Source organism: Mollisia scopiformis (assembly GCF_001500285.1).
Source record: "Mollisia scopiformis unplaced genomic scaffold LY89scaffold_23, whole genome shotgun sequence".
In the NCBI taxonomy this organism is placed as follows: Eukaryota; Fungi; Ascomycota; class Leotiomycetes; order Helotiales; family Mollisiaceae; genus Mollisia; species Mollisia scopiformis.
Window position 1 is genome coordinate 531,675 of NW_017263603.1, and position 19,548 is coordinate 551,222.

General features: G+C 47.1%; 10 protein-coding genes across 10 annotated transcripts; 8 read left to right on the forward strand and 2 right to left on the reverse strand.

Moving 5' to 3' along the window:
* Positions 1-222: 222 nt before the first annotated feature.
* Positions 223-1,103, forward strand: LY89DRAFT_739038 (uncharacterized protein; the record flags this gene model as incomplete). Its single annotated transcript, XM_018220432.1, has 6 exons — positions 223-400; positions 456-607; positions 645-786; positions 836-874; positions 931-987; positions 1,036-1,103. 6 exons carry the CDS (start codon positions 223-225, stop codon positions 1,101-1,103), a joined length of 636 nt encoding a protein of 211 aa, XP_018065966.1.
* Positions 1,104-1,188: 85 nt separating this feature from the next.
* On the forward strand, positions 1,189-1,557 carry LY89DRAFT_739039 (uncharacterized protein; the record flags this gene model as incomplete). Its single annotated transcript, XM_018220433.1, has 1 exon — positions 1,189-1,557. One exon carries the CDS (start codon positions 1,189-1,191, stop codon positions 1,555-1,557), a length of 369 nt encoding a protein of 122 aa, XP_018065967.1.
* Positions 1,558-2,101: 544 nt separating this feature from the next.
* Positions 2,102-2,828, reverse strand: LY89DRAFT_674189 (uncharacterized protein; the record flags this gene model as incomplete). The annotated part of the gene is made up of 3 exons (XM_018213418.1): positions 2,102-2,202; positions 2,245-2,482; positions 2,571-2,828. 3 exons carry the CDS (start codon positions 2,826-2,828, stop codon positions 2,102-2,104), a joined length of 597 nt encoding a protein of 198 aa, XP_018065968.1.
* A 1,181-nt stretch (positions 2,829-4,009) lies between these two features.
* LY89DRAFT_688810 (uncharacterized protein) lies at positions 4,010-4,959 on the forward strand. The gene has a single exon (XM_018215781.1). The coding sequence runs from the start codon at positions 4,288-4,290 to the stop codon at positions 4,819-4,821; it is 534 nt and encodes a 177-aa protein (XP_018065969.1). The 5' UTR covers positions 4,010-4,287; the 3' UTR covers positions 4,822-4,959.
* Positions 4,960-4,962: 3 nt separating this feature from the next.
* Positions 4,963-6,698, reverse strand: LY89DRAFT_674191 (cytochrome P450; the record flags this gene model as incomplete). The annotated part of the gene is made up of 4 exons (XM_018213419.1): positions 4,963-5,070; positions 5,123-5,899; positions 5,949-6,320; positions 6,393-6,698. The coding sequence occupies 4 exons, from the start codon at positions 6,696-6,698 to the stop codon at positions 4,963-4,965; spliced, it is 1,563 nt and encodes a 520-aa protein (XP_018065970.1).
* A 410-nt stretch (positions 6,699-7,108) lies between these two features.
* LY89DRAFT_654297 (Mak16 protein) lies at positions 7,109-8,302 on the forward strand. The gene is made up of 2 exons (XM_018212294.1): positions 7,109-7,221; positions 7,268-8,302. The coding sequence occupies exons 1-2, from the start codon at positions 7,160-7,162 to the stop codon at positions 8,178-8,180; spliced, it is 975 nt and encodes a 324-aa protein (XP_018065971.1). The 5' UTR covers positions 7,109-7,159; the 3' UTR covers positions 8,181-8,302.
* A 12-nt stretch (positions 8,303-8,314) lies between these two features.
* LY89DRAFT_688813 (uncharacterized protein) lies at positions 8,315-9,714 on the forward strand. The gene has a single exon (XM_018215782.1). It carries the CDS (start codon positions 8,614-8,616, stop codon positions 9,505-9,507), a length of 894 nt encoding a protein of 297 aa, XP_018065972.1. The 5' UTR covers positions 8,315-8,613; the 3' UTR covers positions 9,508-9,714.
* Positions 9,715-12,283: 2,569 nt separating this feature from the next.
* On the forward strand, positions 12,284-13,473 carry LY89DRAFT_674194 (alpha/beta-hydrolase; the record flags this gene model as incomplete). Its single annotated transcript, XM_018213420.1, has 3 exons — positions 12,284-12,703; positions 12,754-13,099; positions 13,157-13,473. The coding sequence occupies 3 exons, from the start codon at positions 12,284-12,286 to the stop codon at positions 13,471-13,473; spliced, it is 1,083 nt and encodes a 360-aa protein (XP_018065973.1).
* An 840-nt stretch (positions 13,474-14,313) lies between these two features.
* On the forward strand, positions 14,314-15,409 carry LY89DRAFT_674195 (uncharacterized protein; the record flags this gene model as incomplete). The annotated part of the gene is made up of 2 exons (XM_018213421.1): positions 14,314-14,622; positions 14,663-15,409. 2 exons carry the CDS (start codon positions 14,314-14,316, stop codon positions 15,407-15,409), a joined length of 1,056 nt encoding a protein of 351 aa, XP_018065974.1.
* Positions 15,410-16,437: 1,028 nt separating this feature from the next.
* On the forward strand, positions 16,438-17,669 carry LY89DRAFT_786512 (uncharacterized protein; the record flags this gene model as incomplete). Its single annotated transcript, XM_018222988.1, has 3 exons — positions 16,438-16,695; positions 16,786-16,945; positions 17,041-17,669. The coding sequence occupies 3 exons, from the start codon at positions 16,438-16,440 to the stop codon at positions 17,667-17,669; spliced, it is 1,047 nt and encodes a 348-aa protein (XP_018065975.1).
* Positions 17,670-19,548: the final 1,879 nt, after the last annotated feature.

Genomic DNA, 19,548 nt, shown 5'->3' on the forward strand with positions numbered 1-19,548 from the left:
GACCGATGCGTTGCCGGAAACATCATTTTTTGTCCCGAATTGCGGGGAAGACTTCACTCAAACTTCTCATCTCAGTTGTATCATTCGGGATGTTGAAATTAGGTCATCCTTAGCAGCTACGAATACGAGTTAGTCCGGGGGATATAGAAAGGGGGACTACAAGTACAAAGCGCCTCTCCGTGTACTAATGTACCCAAACATCCCTAGTCATATCTCGTCAACATGTTGTTTTCTCGTTTGATGTTGATCTCTTGGGCACTTTCTAGTATTTGGGCTGCTTCTTGGATTGTTCCTGGATCCGTATGGACGGATACTTCTGGAAACAAGATCGATGCACATGGCGGTGTAATAGTCCAGAGAGGAGATACTTTCTATTGGATTGGACAGAGTGCTAGTGACAGTATGTCAGATCTATGCTTTCCTGTGCAGTGTCTGAAGCGCTAAAATCAGAGAAGATATATCGCCGTATCTGTATTCGTCGACTGATTTACTGAATTGGAAAAACCTAGGAAAGCAGAGTTCGATTCAATCACTGTGGAGACCTAAAATCGCGAAACCGGATGGATCTTTCTGGGTGAGTATTTCTGGCGGCATCCTAGGTCAAGAAGTAAGTTTCAAGTTGGCAATATGCTGATAGCCCTAAGATTTATGGTCAAGTGAATCGAGACATCCAAGCCCTTGTTTCGACACAGATGGAGGGTGGATACTCGACTCATGGTGCAGCCGTGACGGTTCCTCCCAACGGTTACTCATATTCAGATACAGGAATGTTTCAGGATACTGACGGTACGCATCTATTACCAAGAACAGGGACTGAGCGCTAATGAGCTCCAAGGAACCTGGTACATTTTCACTTCTGCAGACCACAACATTGGTAATTTCTCTTCCTTGCTCTACATCCAAAACTGTTTACTTATCCCGATCCCTCAGTGCAAATCAACAAAATCAATTCAGACGGGTCAATCGGAGCAAAAGCCTCTCAACTAGGTACCCTCACTCTCCTTCTCACCACGCCTAGCTGACAACGATTCTTAGCTGCTGGAGCATATGAAGCACCAGGTATCCTCACTCGTGTGTGGCAGTCTCTATCCATTCGCCTCTAATGGAAGTCTCGCTGATCACATCGATGAGAACAACAAATTGAGTCAGCGCATATCAGTTTCAACCAAGGCCAAGTGGTGTTACGAGATGGCTGCAGCACTAGCACATACCCATTTCGTTGCACATACCTACCACATGGACATCAAGCCGGCAAATTTCCTGATCGACGCAGATTTCCATCTTGTACTTATTGATTGGGAGCGAAGTGGTGTCCCTGCTGCTGTCACGGCTCCAGAGGTTGACGGCACCTGGGATGTGGAAGAAGTATCGGCAGAAGGCTCAAGTACCCCTCGATACACCAAATACACTGGGCCAGAAACGCGAAATACCTCTCTTAGCAGTACACCGGGTGTCTACCCCGAATGGAGCAAAAAGTGTCCGAAAGCTTTGGAGTTGGCTGAAGTATTTAGTCTTGGCCGCTGTATGTGGAAGCTATTACGGCAGCCAGACATATAGTTTGAAGATGTAACATGCACGGTAGATGTGGTTGAAGATTGGGAATCATCAGAAGATATCCCAGAACATTGGAAGCACATGGTACAAAGTTGTCTCAAGCACGACCCGATCAAAAGGACTTGTCTGCGGGAGCTTCTTGCTTTTTGGGATGGTGAAAGGCGTAAAACAATAGAGTGAGGGACTTATATGTTTTATGGAGAAGCAGCATGGGTCAAATTACGAGCCGAACATCCGCCAGCTCCATTGCGACGTGGCCTTTGAGTCTACGATCTTTTAAATCAAGTTCAATACTTTTTTTTGGCAGCGGATACTCGTCACATTACATTCAGATGATGACGACGCGTTTCCATACTCGGTGTTTCTGGGTTCTCTAGATCTAGAAATAGACTAATACCACACTTGCTCCAGAATATTATCCTATGGATCAAAAAATAGACCAAAAGAAAGACCCAAGAAAGAAACATGCAGTTTAAGACACACCCGTAAAAAGACATCCTAGAAAAATGACACCAAGCCTCGCTGTCTTGCATGGCTTCATGTATTTCTAATGTGTTTTTTCTGATGTCCATAAACTCCTACTTTGCAGCGACGTTTGCATCGTCCAAGAACAACAGAGTACGGGGCTTGGATGGCTACTACGTATAACTTAACATCAAGATGTCAATCATGAATGAATGGTTTACTTACATGTCAGTGAGTCAAATTCGGAGGGCTGCTCAAATTTCCATACTGCGTCAATCGAGTCATCTCCGGGATCAACATCAAAAAGCAAAGTGATGTTGGCACGGCCTAATGTAAACTCCATTTGCGCATCTGAATCTGCGTCTTCACTGGTAAAAGCACAGATGCCGAGTTTCTCTAGCAAACCCAGCCTTTTAAGTACAGCCCTGAGTTCAGAAAGGAACGGCTCCAAAGCCGCTGACATCTGGTTGCATCGACGCATTGCAGGCAAATTCGTATGGAGCTATGCCTTGCTCAACAAAGCGCCATGCGTTGCTTCTGATGTCATGTACCTGTTCATCATGACTCGAAGTCTTCCAAGGCACAGCAACTGCTTGACAGTTTACGAGCTTTTCATTCTCATCGAGAGGGAAATGCTTGTGCAGCAAAATGATTCCGAAATGTTTTTGAACCTGATGTTTGACGAACAGCTGCCCGATGATCGTGGTCAAGAACGTAGCATCCGTAGGCTTGAAATTGAGACTAGCATCCATGATGTCTGGCAAGGAGTTGTAGTGGTGAGCGGAGTAAGGAAGAACGATGTTAGACATGGTGTTGAGTTTATTGATCAAAGGACTTCCGAGTTGAATGTCTATATTCGCTGGTAGTTAGTAATTAAAAATACCTAAGCACTTGACTTATGTTCTGTAGATGTTGTTGTTAGGAAGGTATTGAAGTGATGTAGTTGTTTGAGGTTGGGAAACAAGGAGCTCGACCGGTAGTTTTATAGATAGCGGGAGATATGAAAAGTTAGATAGGTAAAGAGATTGATTGATCACAATGACTATTAATAGAAGAGATTCACAAGACCTTTGAATGGCATTCATAGAACCCTCGATCTTCGAGGTTAGTGGATTGTAGCATAAGAGATTCACGGGGTTAGACCTCGAGAATTGGAATAGGCCATCAACATTCAAGCTTCTTCTCAACTTCTACCGAATTGAGGGCAAACGGGCTACTAGGTCTCATATCTAGCTTCATAATTACTAAAATTCTTATTCGGATCTTTTGTAAGTACCGCAACTCAAATTCTGCCATCTCGACTGTTCCATTAACCAATCGCCTTCGGCTGAGGATATTTCTTATGGTGTGAATGGTAGTGACTATCAGTACACAAGGTCGTATGGTCTGTAACTATTTCTCGGGAAATCTTCATCTGCGGCATGTTCATAGATTCATAGTATCATTGATGCTACATCAATGACTAACCCAGCCCAATACCCACTATTCGATCGAAGCGAACAAGACAAGAAAGGGGTTGGGATGTCATGCCCAATAAAGCCGGGAATCTACGTGCATCAAGAAAACAGCTTTGATGACGTGGGAGGACAAAGTAGATGCAGCCAGGGTCAGATAGATGTGAGGCGCCTGCCGCCGAAGTTGCCATGGTGCATACTGTGACTTCCCGATCCCGAGAACCAGAGAAGTGGACGCTTCGATTACTCGAGTTAGCCCCCTTGACGAATGATTTCACTGTTTGAGGGCAGATAGAGGCTTATTCGTCAAGGTCTAGCCGAGAAAGGGAGCTCACACAATTTACGCCACCTGTCCCACTACTATGAATGCTGTGGAACGGCCAGAGATTGCGTCCTTATTCCGATTTGATGAGGGATTATCGCGAATTGTGCGTATTGTAATTCGGTCTTACATCGACAATGCGAGGCAGATATGGGAGAAGCTTAGAGTTATGACGAGGCAATTGGACTCCATTCACTCTTCATAAGCTATGAACCAGTAAGTCAATCACGACCATTGATGGCATCATGAATCATCTTGATACTTCAACTTCTTCGGTGGCAAACGAACGAAAATTATACACGGTAGTACCCGTCTAATGCAAGACATCTTATCGTGGCTGAGACAAGATCTAAAAACAAATCATCATCGGTCAGTTGTCACTTGAACCACCCAACCTCCAACCTCATCTCAACATCCTCTTCCACCATCCATCAGATCTCTTTCTGACCCTTCCCTTTCATTCCAACATAATCATCACACCACTTCCTCAAGATGCATTTCTTTATCACGGCCCCGCTACTCGCTGGCTTAGCTTCCGCTGGCTTCATCGACACGATCGAAAGCATCATAAAGACATCCGAGCCCGTCGAAGCACTCTCAGAATGGTCATACACCAACTGCGGCACGGACACGGATGCTATTAGTCTCCACTCCTTCACCCTGTCGCCAGACCCACCTGTCCCCGGCTCCCCGCTCACGGCCACCTTCGACTTCACAGCCAACAGCGAGATCCTCGAAGGAGCATACGTCGATATCGATGTCAAATTAGGATTCATAATCTTGTTGAGCAAAACTATCGATCTTTGTGACGACAGCGAGGATGGAGTGTTGTATGATACCGGGGTTAGTTGTCCGATTGCGGCAGGGGATTATGTTTTGACGAAGAATGTGGATTTGCCTGCTGAAATCCCGCCTGCGAAGTTCACGGTGGAGAGTCGTGGATATACTTTTGATGACCAGGATATGTTCTGTGTCGATGTTGTGGCAAATTTCATGACAACGGTAGCGGTTCGTGAGGGTTTGTGATAAGCGATTATATTGCCATTGTTGAGACGGAGGGGCATCATGAATGGAATAAGAATGAGAACGGAGCCTAAGATCCTATGTTATGAAGATTGAGCTTGTGATAGAGTTGGATGAAGTTATAATAAGATTAGAGTATGCTCGCTATACTTTCACTTCATGTCGTCGCTGTATCCGAATATAGAAATCTGTCTGATTGACAAAGAAGGCATTTTCAAGTTTCCACTCTGCCTTTGGATCTACAAGACTTAACTGCGAATGTTCAGTAAGTCCACAACGGAGGTCATTCACTAGAGTAACATACCTCGTACTTTCTCAAGATGGTAGGGATCAGCTTGTATGTCTCAAGAAAAGCAATGCCTTTTCCGAGACACTCTTTACTACCCATACTGAATGCAAACATTGCATTGTTCATCTCAGTCCGTCTTTGCTCACTTGCCTCAATCCATCTTTCCGGTCTGAATTCTTGGCATTTTGGGCCAAACATGGATTCTTTCTGGTGTAGGACCCAGGCGGAGGCTCCGACTATTGTACCTGCCGGCAGGAAGTGCTGACCAACCTGCAACCCCGAAGCCGGTACAATACGCTCGAGATGAAATCCAGCAGCTGGATGTAGTCGGAGAGCCTCTTGAAGGACCGCAGTAAGGTAGGGTAGTTGTCTTGTCTCGTTCCACGTTGCAATTCCATCATCACGTGAGAATTTTACTTCGCTGAGTTCTTCCATCAGGGCGTCCATGGTATGGGGAGACTTGAGCAGATGATAGAAGATGGTTCGCATTGTGATTGCTGTTGAATCTGAACCTCCGAAGACGTTGCCAACCATGAGACTGAGCACCCACGTGTCATTGAAGAACACAGGATCTTTCTCCTTCAAGAGTAAGAATCTGTCGAGGATATCAGGTGGAAGCGTCGCCTTGTCCTCTGGAATGGTTGCAGAGTCCTTCATAGCGAGGCGCTCAGCGATGCGTTTAGCAGCAAAAGTGGCCATTGGCGAAGCTTTTTGACCAATCCCTCGAGCACTCATCCAAATTCGAATTGGATTCTTCATCAAAACATGATCTAGCCAAGGCATTTGACCAATCTAAATTGATGAGCCAATTAATACCAATTTCAGAGCGGAATTGACTTACTAGCGAAATGTATGACATGATTTTCCCTACGTTCGAGATGATGCCTTCCACATCAGTTCCACCCTCCAAGAAGCCGATTCGTTGCTTGAATAAAAGCTCTCCGATTACGTCGAACGCGAAGTAGTGCAGCCATATTGAGAAGTCACAGATACCAGCGTCCCCATCTTTGCCAACGTACCTTTCATCAAGTTGATCTAGGAATGTGGAGATGGTGGAATCAACCAGTGGTTCGAATTGAACAATAGTACTAGTGGCATATGTACTACTAATTGCTCGGCGGATCTTGGCGTGAAACTTGTTATCCGTCGTGTTGAACAGAGATTCCAGTGCCTTCCCATTGGCTATAGCTCGTTGCACGGGGTAAAAGTCTGACTACAAAAGATATCAGCTTAAGCCAGTTTGAAGGAGGGGAGAGTATTGACATGAAACACGTGGTAAACATACTTTGATATACGCAATATTGAAACCGTATACCTCCTTGACAGCTTTATAATCAGAAATCGAAACCATATTCGGCCCCATTCGGACAGCATCACCATACTTTGCGTGAAGCTCTTGGTGAGCGACCTCGGGCCTTCGACCCCACGCTACAAAGAAGCGCCACAGATCTGTAAAAGCAGCTAGCTGTGGCCCTGGTAGCTTGCTCAGACCAGACTTGTATTTCAGAGAAAGCGCCTTGAAAGCTGTGAAGGCAAGAAGCAACCAAGGCAGGTTGGACACTATCAAAGGTAGATAGTTGTTTTCAGACATTGCAGAGACGAAACTAATATGTACTATCAAAAATCCTAGATGAATTGGAGTGTAGGAGAGGGAGGATATGCAGTTGATCTTATCATGTATGTTTGGATGAGGCGCTTGCATGATCCGTACGGCACAGATCTGCTCTGAATGAGGCAATCCAGTGAAGACCCATGTCTACCAACATAGATATTCTCCATTCAGAAGATCAAAAGGAGTTCTGCGCACAACACCTTACTCGTATCGAAAACTGGTGATAGAAGAGTCTCTCAAGACAGTAAGTAGTACCGTCCTCTTGCACCGGAAAGAAAGAGGGGCCTTGGGGCAAGGAACTGAGAATTCACGTGACCTTCACCGCCTAAATTTTCTGCCACTGCGAAGAAAAAAGTTCCCAGTGCAATTCTCTCCAATCTCTGAGTGCGCAAACACACAACAACCTCTGAAGTGGTATCACAGATTCTCAGACCGCAATTATGTCTTCCGACGAGATCGTCTGGCAGATTATAAATCAGCAGTTCTGTTCATTCAAATTAACGTATGCAATCCCCTCCTCAGATCCAGCTTTCAATCTAACAAGCCAGGACAACAAAAGAGAAGAACTTCTGTCGCAATGAATATAATGTCACCGGCCTCTGCAATCGACAAAGTTGTCCACTGGCGAATAGTAGATATGCTACTGTCCGTGCAAACCCAGATACTGGAACTCTCTACCTCTACATGAAGACGATTGAGCGAGCACACACGCCGAGCAAGCTATGGGAACGAATTAAGCTGTCACAGAACTATGCGAAGGCCCTACAACAGATCGATGATCGTCTGATCTACTGGCCGAAGTTCCTGATCCACAAGTGCAAGCAAAGACTCACGCGATTGATGCAAGTCGGGATTAGGATGCGGAGAATTGCCAAGGAGGACGAGAGGTTGGGAGAGAAGCTTGTTCCTAAGTTGGCGCCGAAAGTCAGAAGACGTGAAGAAACAAGAGAGAGAAAGGCAGAGGCTGCTGCGAAGGTTGAGAGGGCCATTGAGCGAGAGCTTATCGAGCGGTTGAGAAGTGGCGCTTATGGTGATCAACCTCTCAACGTCAGTGAGGCTATTTGGAAGAAGGTGCTGAAGGGTCTGGAGAGAGGAGGAGAGGGAACTAGAGACGAGGATCTGGACGAGGGTATCGAGGAGGAGGAAGGAGAAATGGAGAATGAAGAAGAGTTTGAGGATGAAGAGGGTGTTGGAGATGTGGAGTATGTCAGTGATCTTGGCGAAGATGAAGAAGATCTCGGAGACATTGAGGATTGGCTTGGAAGCGAACAAGACGAGGAGACTGGTGCAGAAGACGATGAGGACAGTGAGAGTGATAGCAGTGAAGAAGAGGCTGCTGGAACAAAGAGAAAGAAGGCACCATCATCCAAACCCAAGCCGAAGCCAAAAAAGTTCCCAAGAATGGAAATCGAGGTCGAAGAGGAGTTCGAAGCACCACGAAGAGAATTGGCACACGCATAATTTAGATAACCTTATTCTGTATGCATGGCGTTGGGGCTTTGTCAAAATGCGGGGTATTGTAGAAAGTTATGTGCAATTCTGGCTGCTATTACTCAAGTAGCCTATCCAGATACCAATAAGACGTTTTGATTTCACTCCGCAGTCATGAGCTGCAATACGCTGCATTCTTGAAAGTGATTGTTGCTGAATTTCGTGGATTACCATTCTCGTCATATTGTAATGTGGGGTCGCGCTTTCGCTGGATCAACCGTCACGAAACATGTTTCAACTTCATCAAAGTGCATGAAATCCACACTCAACAACGCGTCGCAAATAGAGCACTTCAGAAATTCCTCTCGCAGTCATCTTTTCTCCAATACTCAACACACGAATTAATTCACAGCTCTAGCTACACTTGAACTACATCTCCGCCCATCGGCGGCTTCCCCTCATCATGGCATCATACTTCTCGAATCTCCTCACAACCACCACCTCCCGCGTAGCTTCGATAAGACAGAATCTCCTTCCCTCCGAGAACGACGGCGACACTGAAGACGATACCCACCTCTGCCGAGTCCTGCGAGCCTACTACACGGAGAAGGGGCGCTCATTCCCTGGCTGGCTGCCACCGGATCCAAAAGCACCTCCGCCCGTCGTCGTCCAACCAGTGTACACAACCAACGTCGGCGCTCGCTATGGCGGACTACAAAACCAGGGCCCAGGAGGAGGAAGCGCGTTGAGCAGTCTCTGGGACTCGCAACCACAGCAGCAACAAGAGCAACCCATGGGTCTCAGACAAGGACGCGGAGGAAGACTCGCAGCGGGTGGCGGGGCAGCTCGACAGAATCCCTTCGCGCGACAGGCCAATACACCAGAACCTCAAATACAAGCACGACCTCTACCTAGCCAGAGAGCAGGGAGTTATCAGACTGCTGGCGCGTTCGGCGCGGGACCAACTCCTCCGGGAAGCTCTTCGGGCTTGAGTGCTAAGGACCGACTTAAGAAGAACTTTAGAGGAGAGAGGGCGGCGAGTCCGGCGATGGGGAGTGCGAGTATGGCGGATCCGCAGGTGCAGAGGAGTAATAGCTATGGTAGTTCTGGCGGAGGAGGGAACTACGAGGATAGGTTTATGCCGCAGGGTGCTGTGGGTGCGCCTTCTGGTGGTGGGGATAAGCCGTTTATGGCTGCTACGAGTCCGTGGGCGAGCAGTGAGTCGGAATTTGGAGGTGGTGGTTATGGATATAGTGGTGGCGGAGGAGGGGGAGGTGCAAGACAAGGACTTCCATCTGGGCCGGCTGCTGGGAGAAGGGGACCTGGACTCCCAAGTGGTCCTAGAGGGATGAGATAGGGTTGAGGGAGAGAATTGAAGCAGAGGAATTGGACGGCATTCTTGTGGATATGGAAGCATCACTTGGAGTTGTAGGGAAGCAAAGCATGCATCATTTGGTTTCCGGTATACCTTTTGTAGTATAAATTTGTGTCGTTGCTAGTACAACGTAGATCAGATTTGAATATCTCAGTCGAGGTGCGTTTGATGTAGCTGTGCTTTTCGAAATCAAGCCTTCTATGAATCCAACACTTCTCACTTTCGTTGATCAATTGTGAGTTTTGTACCGAGGCTCAACAGGAGTTGGAAGTTTACTTGGGCAGCCAGCAATACCCCCCTCATATCGAGGCTCTAGTGTTCCAGATTGGGCAGCTAGAGATTTGCCTAAGTCAGCAGGGTATAACCGATCAAAGCATGTCTGAGCTGCCGCGTTGATACTTTCTCCTCGTTTCAAGGACGAAGGTCTACGTTTGTTGCTTGTTGGCTCGGCCACGACTAGTTGTATTTAAGGATTAAACTTTCAAGTCGCCGACGTTTCGGGGCTTCTCTGATTTGAAGATTTGAGACCATGGATGTAGTCTCGTCGCTTAAGCAATGATACCATCCTCACTTTCTCTTACCGCCGGCATTACGCTATGTTAACTCAACTCGATTCTGAGAAGATAGAGGGAAGTAAAAGCAAGGACGGGAAGCCGTTCCAGGCGAACCGATGTGGGGGGCTTTTCCTTCAGACCATTCAGTGTCTTTTGGCACGGTGCTCAGTCATGCCATGACGAGTGGAAAACTTGAAAGCAGATAGTATCGTGTGGCTTGGCCCATTGCAAGAAAGACTTCTGGAGCCTTGATAGTCTCTATCTCACCGCCGGTAAAGCCATATGATCACGTGTTGTTAAGAGAATCTTGGAGATCAACAGCCTCCACTACCGCTCTCAGGTGCTCAACTGACCATCTGGAGACTCAATTTTGAACCGATCAAAAGCGTAAATCATGTCATTGTCCCCCCGCGGGCGATCCGTCCAACCACGTACTCCTCGTCGGCAGTCACAACGATCGAGCGTTGTAACCTTACCCCATCACACCTTCGGTGCATTATCGTGTTCGACGGACTCGTAAGCTAAAGATAAAGTCGTGTCTCCAATGGTTGAGGGTGGTTACAAACGTGCATTCCATCCGTCGACAGCTGGGATGTTTGCTACGGTGTGGAAGCCGATTTGCTCGCGGGAGAAGGCTGCGTTGGAGTGTTGGAAGGTATGTTGTTATCGCGCTTGCAGCAAATGACAAGAGCGAGGAGAACGCCTTGGGATTCAGATTGAGACAAGTCCTTGGTCTTCCAGAAAGTTTCTCCTGTGCGGTCTGAGAGCTACGGACGGAATATTCTCGAGGTAAGAAAGTGAAGAAGGATTGGGCACCCATGAACTAATCCAAAAGAGGTATAGCGCGTCTCATTTGCCGAGCACCTCGTCTCCTTACTTATCTCTCCCGTCTTCGCTTCAAACATCCTTTATCTGCTTTATTCATCGTTGTCGTTGCGAGAATTAACTGCCATCACCCTTGGCATAGTACCATAGCTTCGGAAGCAAGGATGGTAGCAGTCTATCAACACCTTGCATTACTCTCCAGAAGAATCCCGGCTGGGTTGTGTACAGTTCCACGGGCCAGCGGGAGGATCAATTACACTTCTCTCGAAGTCGGTGCCTCCGAGAGACCAGGTTGTGCTGTTTACCAGCTCTAACGAATCGGCGATTGTACTACCTCCCCAACCAATCTTTTCTGACCCTTCTCAGCTTGCTTGACTTAGTTCCAATGTTGTTTCTTTGCCTCCTCGCTCCACTAAAGGTCACCCGACTCGGCTGGATCTGCCGTAGCTAAATTGGCGGCATGCTGAACGGGCCGCGACGGTAGCTCCCGATTCAATCTCGATGCTGCACAGAAGAAGTCATTTTGCTTCTGCGGCTGAAATGACGAGTGTTTGAGAAAATCTCAAATTCGGCACCTATTCGCCGTGTGGATCGGGACAACCATAACCGACCCTGTAAGGGCCGCAGTGTTTTGACCTTTCTCGTCATTTCTTGTCGGTTGGACGGGCAAGACGGGACTTGAACCCTGGTACAGCTGATCGACTGATGGAATTCATAGCCCTTGTTCCTTGACAGCCCGAATCAAGCCATCAGGAGGCGAAGCCAGCTCTCCTCTTGAGGTTAAGAATATGAAGGCGTCTAAGGTCGAAGTCTCGGCAGTGACAGGCAAATGCGGGTACTATAACGCGACGAGGGTCTCGATTATACCTATCAAATGCAGGAGAATTGAAGTATTGTATTGTGATATGCAGAACCAACTGTCTCCCTCGTACAGCGTCATCGCGCTTAATGCAGTGCTTCAAGAAGAAGTCATTTGACGGAAAGTAACAGTTGGAGGTATGCTGTGCTTTCATCTACGCTCTATTGATTGGAGTTCTTGGCCAGTGCTCTAGAAACTGTGACCAACTTGCATTGGCGTCCACCCTATCGCACCCTGGTACACATGCAGTGCAGCAGCCGAACCGGTAGTCCCGAGTACAAGGTTCGTGGATCGTTCTATGGCTACGCTTTGCCTAGCCCACCCCACTTATGCACACCTCATCGTGTTCCAAATTTCGATAGGTTGCGCTTGCCTTGATCTGGTATCTAGATCTAGCATGAAAGCACGAAAATCCCCCACCGCTCCTTGGTCTTGGACGGTTGATCTCATTGTACTTCTCATGAGCCGATGTATACAAGGGATATTCTCCGCAGTCCTTGTTTATATCAGATCTCACATCATGGCGAATTCTGCTTCCCGCATTCGACCTCCTGCTTTACCTGTATCTCGAACATGTATCTGGAAGACTGTCGGTGAAGTCAGAATAGCACTTGACATTTACCTTCCTAGCAGCAATGATGGTACTAATCATCCCATCATGCTGTACATCCATGGCGGAGGATGGATTGCAAGCAACAAGACTGATTATTCTCGGCCTCTATTTCATAAGTTCCTTGCTCTTGGGTTCGTCATTGTATCAATGGACTACAGGTTGCTCCCCGAAACGACATTTGATGGCCAACTGGAAGATATACGCGATGTCGAGTCATGGCTCAAGAACAACCTTCCTTTAGAACTTGAAGAGATTAACTTCAAAGTTGCCACGGACAAGATTGTGGTTGCTGGGGCCTCTGCAGGCGCTCATTTAGCTCTCTTGACAGTATGTCTGACGACCTTATCGTCACGCCCGCCACTGACACCTTTCCGCAGCCAAAACTCTGGTCTACCCTTCCAGCATCCATACTATCATTATATGGCCCCACAGATATGCGCCGAGTTCCATATCTTCGACGCGGACGACTATCACAATGCGACGCACCTTCCTGTACTCCGGAAGTTCTGGCTGCCGCAACGAATTATGGAAAGCCACCGACGGACATGGGATGTTCGAATATACCATTAGGATTTTCAACCCCGAGGAGTCAAATAAACTTGATGATGTTTCGCGAAGGGCTTTCGGCCGAAGTACTACTAAAAGGCCTGATAAGAGGTGAAGATGGGGCTTTGCGAATGCCAGACAAAGGCTCCGTCACTTCAGAAGAGATCGATGAGATCAGTAAGCCACTGCAGATTCCCACAACTTATAGAGTGCTTGAGCTAACCAGTTTCACAGGCCCTCTGCAACTATGCCAAAGAATCAGGTATCCGCCAATCTACCAAGTCATCGGTACTTCAGATGACATCTTTGATACCTATCACGTGACAGAATTCCACGATGCTCTCACAGCTCAAGGCATTCATTGTGAGAAGGTTTTGGTACCAGAAAAAGGTCATGCATTCGATGTCTACGAAAAAGTTGGAGGCGAAGTCCATACAAAGATCCTTAATCCTGCTGCGGAATGGGCTGCTGCTTTCGCTCTTGGACCAGGAGGTCACAGGGTGCGAGCAACTGCAGATTCTCCGCCTGAAAGCCCGTTGTGCTGTTGCTGAGACTTGCGATTTTGTCCCCTTCTTTATGGCGCTCTTTTCAATTGTTTTCTCGGGTAGATGTGGGGGTTGGCGACGGGGACTGGGTGGCTGCATTGTTCTTTGCTTTTTGATGCATGCTTATAGACTGTGGAATTGTTTGTTCAATATTGGGTGGCTGTCTGAACTTATTCAATGAATGTTTGCGATATTTGCTGAAGCTTATACACTGCGCGCGTGAGATGGCATTGTAATTATCAAAGAATATTAAGCCGATGCTCCTTTTGATGCGATGCAAGAATAGTACCACCTTCCTTCTCATACAAGAAAGTGGGTTCCCGTGTCTCACTTGTTGCATAAGTGCTTTCTGCATCTGTTGGAATTGCTTTCACCGAAACGGGAATGCGAGGAAGCTCTGCATCGTTTGCGTCGCTTGGAACTTCCTCCGTAGGTTGCCTAGCCTATCCAGAACAAGCAGCCGCAATACTTAAGCGTAGGAAACCACCTTCCAATCTTCTCCAACTCCACCAACGACCAACGTTCATGGTCATCATCTTTGGACCGAAGAGGGTTTCTCTGACTTGAAAGATCTTTCGTCTCTTGGTTTCGCATCTGACTGGCAAGCTGCATACTTGCGCCACTTGAGGCTATCCGCCCTTCTCCTGGCCAGCTTCCAATCGTCGGATTCGCGCGTTTCCCCGGTCAACCCTGAAATAGGATCAAGTCTCTGGTAAGAATTAATCCATTCCACTCAACTACAAACATCCCTCTGACATCCAATACAAAGTTGTGACACGGACGCCGCTACGAGCAACTCATACCTCTTCCTCATTGAATCGCATTGATCAGGTCGAAATCTTCAACATGGAAGCAAAGAACGAGAACAAGGACATCGCTGGACCTTCAAATAGCAATGCCAGTGACGCGATCACTAAAGACCACGGCCCTCTGACGGAGTTCACCTGCTTCTCCGAGCTGCCTGTCGAACTGAGTCGAGAAATCTTCAAGCATGCATGCTTCGTACCGCGAGTGATCGACGTGTTCCCAATGTTTTGTCCAGACATGGGGATGGACTGGGACGACCTCGACGGTATGGATGAATCCACGGCTCTCACGAGCGTTACTCAGCGTGTGGCACCAGCTGTTTTACACGTCTCTCGAGAAGCCAGAGAGGTTGGATTGGAGTGCTATTCTCTCGGACTCGATAGAGCAGTTGAGAGTTTTCCCTGAGCATCTTGATTATGATTTCGATTATCGACCTCCTGCCAAAGTCTATGTCAATTGGGCTTGCGATACCATATGTCCTACTGCGTGCTTCGACAATTACAACTTCGAGGGAAATGGTACCGCCATCGGATCGGCACTAACGCAACTCAAGTCTCTGCCCAAGCTGCGTCACCTTGCAGTCACTGTCAGTGGGCTCAAAGCTTTGAAGAAGTCCCTTCCCAAATTGGCCATTGAGGTCATCACTGTTTATCTGGCTCCCGGCCTCGACAACTGGTCGTCAGACATGGCCGAAGATGAGATGGAGGGAGGATGCGCTTGTTGCCAACACCTCAACAGTAACACCAAATTTGGCATCAATCTCACTATCCCAGGAGAGTACCTCGAAGCACAAGCCGAAAGATTTTCTAAAGGTGAAGATGCCGAAGTGAATGAGGATGAAGTTGAGTATGATAAATTCTTACCACGTGTATCAGCAAGTAGCGTCCGGGCTGCAAGTAAGAATATCGTTAATCTGTTTCAGGCATTGGTGAAGAAAGAGAAGGCAATGAAAGAGGCGGGACGAGTATGGAAGGCTCCTCGATTCCAGGTGATGGTCATGGAAGTCCACGAGAAGGAAAATTACGATGCTCATGAGCAAGAACGATACCGGGCGATGAAGGCAGCAGCTGCGAAGGTTAAGGCAGCAAGTTCGGGGATTCAGGGAGACGATATGGCAGATGGAGGGGTGATATGAGGATTGAGACTGAGAAGGAGGAGGAACGTCATGTAGCATTGGACCCCTACTTTGAGCGGCCCACAATGTAAACAAAGGAGGAATTTTTTTTAGGACGGACTTCCTCTTTGCAAGCAATCTGAGTCTTTCCCAGAGTAATAGTCCTTGATGCTCCTCCATCTCTCAACCAAGGATAATTGTTCCATTTTGCGTACGTGAAGAACTCTTGTTACATGAATCGCATCGCTGAAAGTGCAAGTTTGTGTTTTAAGCGAGTCGAGGAATCGTTGTGACTATAAAGTAAAATCTTGACAATAAAGAATTTAGCGAGCACAAAAGAAAAGAAATATAGAAAAAATCGGAATGAGATGCAAAAACTTCAGGAGCAAGCGCAGTCGTGTAGCGGTTGCTCCCTATCAAACCAGACCTGGTTATTCTCGACGCCCTTTCCCGCTGCCAAACCAGGTTTGACCTGAACCACCGAGCCTGATGGCCGCCTTCACTGGATGTTGGTATGCCTAAGAAATGCTTATTTAAATCTATAACACCCTTGACCGTTTAGCGGAATTGGCCTAGCTCAGCCTTGCATCACATGAATAGCTGCGTATGTCTTAGCGATGAGAACAGCACTAAGCTTTCAATGAATTTTGCACTTTGAACTCTGATCTTGATTGGCTCGTGTACCTCTCTTTACATCTTATCTTTCCATTGCCATCTAGCAACATATATGCTGGGCAGAAACGGGAAATTTGCGCGCTAGCAGATCTCAAGCGCAACGACACCGAAACCTCCCAACTCCCGCTCATACTACATGTTGAGTCGCGCCACCTTGTAAGCAAACTTTTACCTTTCTAAAGATCTCCTCTTCCATCTGTCTCCTCGCTTTTCCCTTCAAAGTAAGGTAAAATTCTCACACAACAAACCCGGCCGGCACAAAGCTGATTCATCTCCACAGACTCGCGCAACTCATCAGACTTCATATTGAGCAACTCTACAAGAATACAACGCCGGAAGACGCACCCAAACGAGCGATTACAGACCCCCTCAAGATGACTGCTCCTTCCGACCAAATGCTACCACGCGTCTCTGCGCCTCCAGCTCTTGACGAAGACAAGGATACCTCAAGTAACGGCTCTAGTCAAGGGTTCATGCCGGACACAGTCGGAGCCGAACTCGACGATGATGAGATCGAAGAGCCTATGGCCCAGAGTGCCGATGAAAATGAGAACGACGAACTCGATAACGAGTTTAAGCTCAGCAGTTTCACTTGCTTTGCAGAATTGCCAATCGAGCTCCGTCAACAGATTGTAAGCAACAAATTATTTCATTCTTCCTCCTCCCTAGATTTGGATTTCACCGTACTGAGGACTCCGGGAACCGGTACTAACTTTCTGAAGTGGAAGCAGGTTTGCTTTATCCCGCGCAACATCGACCTCTTCTGCGGCTTTACATATTCTCAGAGAGACGAGAAAGCGCAAGCTCAACTTTACAAACTGTTCGCCACTCACCAATTGGCGTTTAGGAGCATGTGTGGACGCAAAGTACCACCAATTCTCCGTAAGTATTTTTCACGATATGTCCCTTTTTTTTTTTTTTTTTTTGCGCACCTCTTTCCCTGACAATCGTACGAGAATCTGACAATTGTGCCTCAGACACTTCTAAAGAAGCTCGATCAGAGGGTCAAAAATATTACAAGGTTGGATTTGGGAAGACTACAGAGAATGATATTGGAGGCATGTTACTGTGCTTGAAGATTCCGCCTCGAATCTATGTCAATTGGGATTGCGACATCATCATCCCAACCGAGGGTCCCTTTGTGTACGGAGCTCACGATGGTATGAGGCCAAAGATGAAGATGTACCGTGTTGATTACCACACACTCGCTTCGTGTTACAACATCCGCCATCTTGCCGTTCCATATGCTATCAACAAGAAGTTTTTGAAACCTTTGATCGAAACCCTTCCTCTTCAAGAAATCACTACTTTCACTTCCTCGCAACGACTCGGAGATTGGGCTGAACCTCGAGAGTGGGTACTTCAGATGAGGACCAGGATATGTTCCGGCTTCGAATTCATAGAGCCCCGTCAATTGTTTCAGTCGCTCAAGCACGAGAGAGAATACTACGGTGTCAAAGACCTAGATCCGGATCATCTGATTCGTGGCGTGACATGTGAGACCGAACAGGTGGAAAATTTGGTATCGGAAGTGGCATTGCTGATGCCTTCGGACTGGAAGCCGCCAAAGGTCAGTTTCAAGGTCATGAAAATTCTTAGGGAATGATCTATACGGCAGCTAGACCTGTATCAGATGTACCGCTTTCTTGAGGCAGATTCTGAACTTCACACTGATTTGATGGAGAGGGCGATATAGAGGAAAGCTGAGCAGGGATCGAGAGAGTACAAATTGAAGAGACTTAGATTAGGTCGCAAGCCTTTAGATATATCGTCAAAGTATTTGCATCTCTGCCTCAATGAATTTCCATACTACTCGTGCTGTTCAAGATAGTCATGCTACTGGTAGTCAACCGAAGCCTGCCGGGGGTAAATCAGATATGAATACTTTCAGGTTTTTTAGAAACACTGCAACCTGGCAGCTTCAAAGTGATTTAATTGCTATTAACTCCTCTCCAGGTGCAGTGTCAAAACATTCGGGAGGTGGTATATGAGGAACTTGAAAATGGGCTCCACTTTCCCGAACACTTTCACGTTCCGAAATTAAGATGAAAGTGAGATCATTGCATAAGGCAGTAGTAGTATGTACTACCACCATTTGCCTGACTTCTCCTCATGCTGAACCCAATTCCGGCTTCTTCAAACGCTACGCTAGGCCATACCCAAAGGCACACCTCTATGTTCCACCCCGTCTTCAGGCAATCTTCCCTCATATTGACGCTAGACGTAAATCCAATATCACATAAATGCCCGGTGTAAACAAATGACCGTAACAGACCGCCAAAACAGAGCTGTGAGCGGTATTGGACTGTCCCTGAATGCATTCGCACTGAACAGCTAAAGCTAAGATCTTACAAGTTCTCTTTATCCGAATCAGTACTAGCTCCTACGCATACGTAACCTTAATTTCAGCACAGACAGCTCCTCAGCGAAGACCTCAACAAGAACCCTATACAAAACAAATCGTCGAATGTGATTGGCCGAAGGCTTCTTAGCGTCGAAATTCGCAGCTTCTTCAGTTATTGGAGGGGGCCATCGTTGACTTATGAAATACTCATCTTTTTGCGACCTGCAACAAAAAGATTTAAGGTACACGCTAAAAATAACCTTAAAACCTTAATCCTAAAGAATTTTGCTGGCCTTAGATCGCATTATCAAACCACTTCCAGCTCAAGCTTGCGCCTCCACCCAGCGTTCCCAACGGTTGGTCCGTTTTAGCGTCCCCAACAAAAACCACCCGTTTAGACTAGTTTGAGTTACAGATTTCAAGAACCGTCAGCCTATTGGTCCGTAACGGTTCCGGGCTCCTTGAAACCATCAAGAACCGTCTGCCCGTTTACTATTGGGGGAGCTTGAGGATAGTGGAGATTAAGGGAAATTAGAGGAGATTAGAGTGCCTTAGAGCCTGAAAACCTTAAATACTTTGAAGCTTGAGGTTGAGAATATACTATTAATAGCTTTTTATTTGTCTTGGTAGTTAAACCGGCTAGAACTATCTGGAACTTGTATAGTTTAGTTTTATAGTTTTCCGGAACCGTATTAGTACAGTTGGTTTGGTTTTAGGGTTAAAACCAAACCAAACCACCTATTGGGAGCGCTGCCTCCACCAGACAAATTTCGACAACCATTTCGACAACTATTTCGAGCGACACATCATCTTTGCAACATACCGAAAGAAATTTGCCTGGAGCCATCACTACCTTTGTCAGATCGAAGTTGTTACTTCGCCTTCAGAAACTTCAGCATCCTCTAGTCTACCTTCAGCCCGCCTCGGCTGCTTTGCGCTTAGGACTTCCCACTTCCGCCTTCCACCTCTTACGATCATCTTCAGAACATCCCTTTGCGCCTCGTAGCGATTAAACAAGTGACTGAATCTACAACTTCACGATGGCCAACTCAACCTCGATCGCACAGTCTGAGATGCAGATTTCTGCACCCCAAGAGCATACGTCTCCTCCATCTGAGAAATTAGAGGAGCTCGCCACCGC

Excerpts from the sequence above, each read along its gene's own strand:
- LY89DRAFT_654297 (XM_018212294.1), top strand. The coding sequence starts at position 7,160 with ATGTCTTCCGACGAGATCGTCTGGCAGATTATAAATCAGCAGTTCTGT. Across the intron at positions 7,222-7,267 it reads TTCTGTTCATTCAAATTAAC|GACAACAAAAGAGAAGAACT; the intron begins GTATGCAATCCC and ends CTAACAAGCCAG.
- LY89DRAFT_688813 (XM_018215782.1), top strand. The coding sequence starts at position 8,614 with ATGGCATCATACTTCTCGAATCTCCTCACAACCACCACCTCCCGCGTA.
- LY89DRAFT_688810 (XM_018215781.1), top strand. The coding sequence starts at position 4,288 with ATGCATTTCTTTATCACGGCCCCGCTACTCGCTGGCTTAGCTTCCGCT.